Raw genomic sequence first — 4237 nt, forward strand, 5'->3', positions numbered from 1 at the left:
AAATACTATCCGAGATAGCAGGATTGAGTATGCTTTACTATGTGTTGCATGTTTATATGTTGCATTATTATCTGTCATATGATGCATGGTTTATTATGCGGCATTTGCATAATCATGTTGAGCCTGACTATTTTTGAGATAGCCTGTTGAGAGGGTGCTCAGCCCTCGTTTGTTGTGGATGGTTGGACCCCGTTGGCCGACGGTGGTCAGGTCACCGGTATATCCACAGGTTTATTTTGGTATGGGAGCCACCTCCTGGTGCGACGGCGCAGAGTGCTACATACCTTGACGTCATTTACCTGAGCAGTATTTCGATATACCCAGATCCTGGTATCCAGTACATTTTGCATACATGCATGTCATAGTCTTTTATACTCATGCTTTCGGTGCTGAGCGTTTTATGCTCACGTCCTCGGTTTATCTCTGTTTTGGACACCCTATTCGATGGGGCAGGTCTCAGGTTGGACGGTCCAGGAGGGAGTGGACAGGGAGCTGGCAGAGGTTGACCTGTAGTTGTTGGTATTTGTTCTTGGTATTTAGTTCGATCTGGTTGTTTAAGTATTTTGTACTTACAGATTCGATTGGGTTGTATTACTATTTTTCCGCTGTTTACCTGATTCAGTTTTAAATGTTAATTTTGCATGCTTAAGTTCTGATTAGTAGGTGATTCTGGAACGGGTCACTACAGATATCCCATCTTTGGAGATAACATGTCCCAAGAAGACAACTCTGTCGAGCCAAAACTCGCACTTGTTCAACTTAGCATACAGTTTATGATTCCTTATGGTTAGCAACACAATCCTTAAAGTTTGTGCATGCTCTTTAAGGCTACTAGAGTATACCAGTATGTCATCAATAAGACAATGAAAAACTTGTCAAGATACTTCTGGAATACTCGGTTCATCAAATCCATAAATATTTCTGGAGCATTCGTAAAACCAAACGGCATCACTAGAAACTCGTAATGCCTATAATTTGTTCGAAATGCAGTCTTAGGGATATCACGTTGATGAACTCGAAGTTGATGATATCCAGACCATCAATCGATCTTCGAGTACACTGAAGTCCATTGCAGTTGATCAAACAAATCATCAAGCCGTGGTAACGGATATTTATTCTTGATTGTTACTCGGTTCAATTGTCGATAATCTATGCAAAGTCGCGTAGACTCATCCTTTTTTTCACAAACAACACTGGTGCTCCCCAAGAAGACACACTGGGTCTAATGTACACTTTGTCAAGAAGATCTTGTAACTGTTGTTTCAACTCTTTCATCTCCGTTGGTGCCGATCTATAAGGTGCTCTGGAGATAGGTACGGTTCCTGGTACCAACTCTATCTCCGCTTCCACTTCCCTCTCCGGAGGAAATCCAGGAATTTCATCGAGGAAAACATCAGGAAATTCATCGACAGCTGAAATATTCTTCACGTCGATTACATCCTTAGATACGTGAGCATAAATGAGGTATCATTCTCCTCCTTTCGCTAAAGCCCGTTGTGCATTTACAGCAGACACTACTTGCAATGGAGGTCAAGCTCCCTCACCGAAGAAGAACCAGTTCTCGTCTCCTTCTGGACGAAACTGAACGAGACGTCGATAACAATCTACAGGCGCTCTATACTTAGTCAATAGGCTGATTCCCATAATACAATCGAAATCTTCCATAGCCAATATCATCAAATTTGCAGACAAGTATTTTTCCTCAAACTCTAACAAACAGTCTACTACAAGTCTCTTAGCTAAAACCTCTTGTCCCTTCGGTGTAGACACCGACATCAAAACATCTAATGACACATAGGGTAGTTTATGCTTCTTAACAAACATTGATGCTATGAATGAATGCAATGCTCCAATGTCAATTAATACATATGCAGAAATACCACATAAAATAAAATTACCTGCAATGACTCTCTCGTTTTGCTCCTCAGCTTGTTCTTGGTTTAGGGCAAACACTTGCTCCTGAACTCGTGGGCGTTGCTGAGATCCTTGTGATATTCTTCCACGACAAGAACCTTGAGCAAGAAAACCTTTCTATTGCACAGTGGCCTCAGATTGTTTTCCACTTTAAGACCCTGTCATAGAACCTCTGCCTCCACTATGATTCTCCAAATTAGGGCAATCCCTCTTCGTGTGACGAAAACTACCACAATTGAAGCAAGCACCTGTTTCTCTTCGACAATTCTCCGTCTGGTGATTGCATCCGTAGTCGCCACATTGCATCTTTTTCCTGCCAAAGCTGTGTACCCCTCCAGAACCGGAAGAATAAGAAGAAGATACAGACTTCTTGAAAGACTGACCCCTTGGTCCCAACGAACTAGAACTTTTGCTAGCTTGCATAGCCTTCTTTCTAGAAATACTGATCTCGGCTTGACGAAAACGATTCACCAGTCCTTCGTACGAAGTAGGATCGTCACAGATAGAAACCTGGTAAAAAATTTCCTTGTTCAAACCATTCAAAAAGTGAGAATATTTTGTTGCAGAATTCTCACTAATGTGAGGAGCGTATGACAACATATCCGTAAAACGCTTTTGGTAATCCTCAATGTTAGAATCTCTTTGCTTCATGATCAACATTTCCATCTCCTTCGCCTGACAAAGAGCTGGCGGAAAGTGATGATTGATGAAGGCCTGACGGAAATGTTCCCAACCGATCCTCCCATGCTGCTGACCTAGAATGACAGAAACAGGTTTCCACCATTTCTGAGCTTTTCCTTGGATCATGAAATCGGTTATCTCCATCTTCTCATCCTCGTCATAGTGCAACACTCGAAAACACTGTTCCATGATATCGACCCAAGCTTCAGCAACATCAGCATTCTCATATCCGATCAACGGTGGAGGTCCAATCTTCATGAAATCCATAATGTTGACACGGTTCTTACGTCTCCTTTCATCATGATCTCGGTGATGCCTTCCGTCACGATCTCTACGACGATGTTCTCGGCCAGCCTCATCATCGCCATAACGTGCATGTCTCACACTAACTTGACTACTTCCATCTCCTGACATCTTAAAGGAAACCAAAATCAACCTCTAAATCCTCAAAACAAAATTATTAATGTCCCAAAAATCCTTGCATTCTTTGATACCACCAAATGTAGCGCCCCTTACCCGAGCCACTACTAAACAGACTAATAAATATGCAACATTAAACTTAATAACAACAATTTAACAGCGGAAACCAAATACTTAATCATCTTACAACCCAAACGAAAACAAAACAATAACAGCAGTCTTAAACATTAATACAACCATAATGAAAACATAACTCTGAATGAGAAAATGATAAACCACATAAAACCTCAACTGGATCACCACCGAAAACCCAATTGATCTAGCCAATGCCCTGGTCGTCCGAACCGTTCAACCTAAGACCTTCCCCGTGGAATGGGGTGCCCAAGATGAAAACAAGGACGTGAGCGACAATCACCCAATACGAGAATGTACGAGTATACAAACTGATATGATGCATGGGAAATGCAACATGCTTGGATATCAAGATCAAGTCAAGAATCTCCTGCTCAGTTTAGAGACGCCTGAGTGTGTAGTCTCTGATCTGCCCTAGGCATGTTTCGGCTCCCACACTCATTATCAAGATGTGGACCTACAATGTACAGGTCATCAGAGCCCGCGGGTCCTGTCGGACACAGTATCTCTCGATGCCTCATCGTCCACAATACAGAATAGGGCTGAGGGGCCCCAACAAACGAGGTATATCTAAAAAAATATCAGGCTCAACATGATATGTCAAAAATAATATGTCAAAGCAGTAAAACATGTATCATGCAACAGATAAATATGCAGCATATAAGTGTGTATACCATGCTTGGATATCTCAGTCAGTACATCACGTGCCTCACTAAAACAATCTAATAGAAAGCTCTGAACCTAGACAATACCAACAAATTGAAATCACTAACAAACCAGATCAAACATGCTACAAGGTTCTTCCTAATGATCCTTAAATCACTATTTAAGGCTTTAGGATTATACATGCGTCTGTCGTCAGCCTGCTGATGATGTCTCGATCTTATTTCACCGACCCCTCCTCGAGTCGACACTAGCTCCGAAACTTCCCGAAACCATAGTGCCCTGGAAACTGACTAGAAAACCTAAGGTATATGGCTAGAACTCTCTTTGAAGAATGCGGTGTAGGAAACAAAAGAATCAGCCTCCATTTATAGGCTGCATCCGGACTATTTAAGAAATCCGAATCAATCTTATCTGCCATGTGTCA

General features: G+C 41.9%; 1 protein-coding gene across 1 annotated transcript; it reads right to left on the reverse strand.

Moving 5' to 3' along the window:
- Positions 1 to 1149: 1149 nt before the first annotated feature.
- LOC140816132 (uncharacterized) lies at positions 1150 to 3009 on the reverse strand. The gene is made up of 4 exons (XM_073175201.1): positions 2085 to 3009; positions 1899 to 2012; positions 1609 to 1829; positions 1150 to 1440 (listed from the first exon to the last, which is right to left on the reverse strand). The coding sequence occupies exons 1-4, from the start codon at positions 3007 to 3009 to the stop codon at positions 1150 to 1152; spliced, it is 1551 nt and encodes a 516-aa protein (XP_073031302.1).
- Positions 3010 to 4237: the final 1228 nt, after the last annotated feature.

The sequence above is a fragment of the Primulina eburnea genome, chromosome 16 (genome assembly GCF_022965805.1).
Source record: "Primulina eburnea isolate SZY01 chromosome 16, ASM2296580v1, whole genome shotgun sequence".
Lineage (NCBI taxonomy): Eukaryota > Viridiplantae > Streptophyta > Magnoliopsida > Lamiales > Gesneriaceae > Primulina > Primulina eburnea.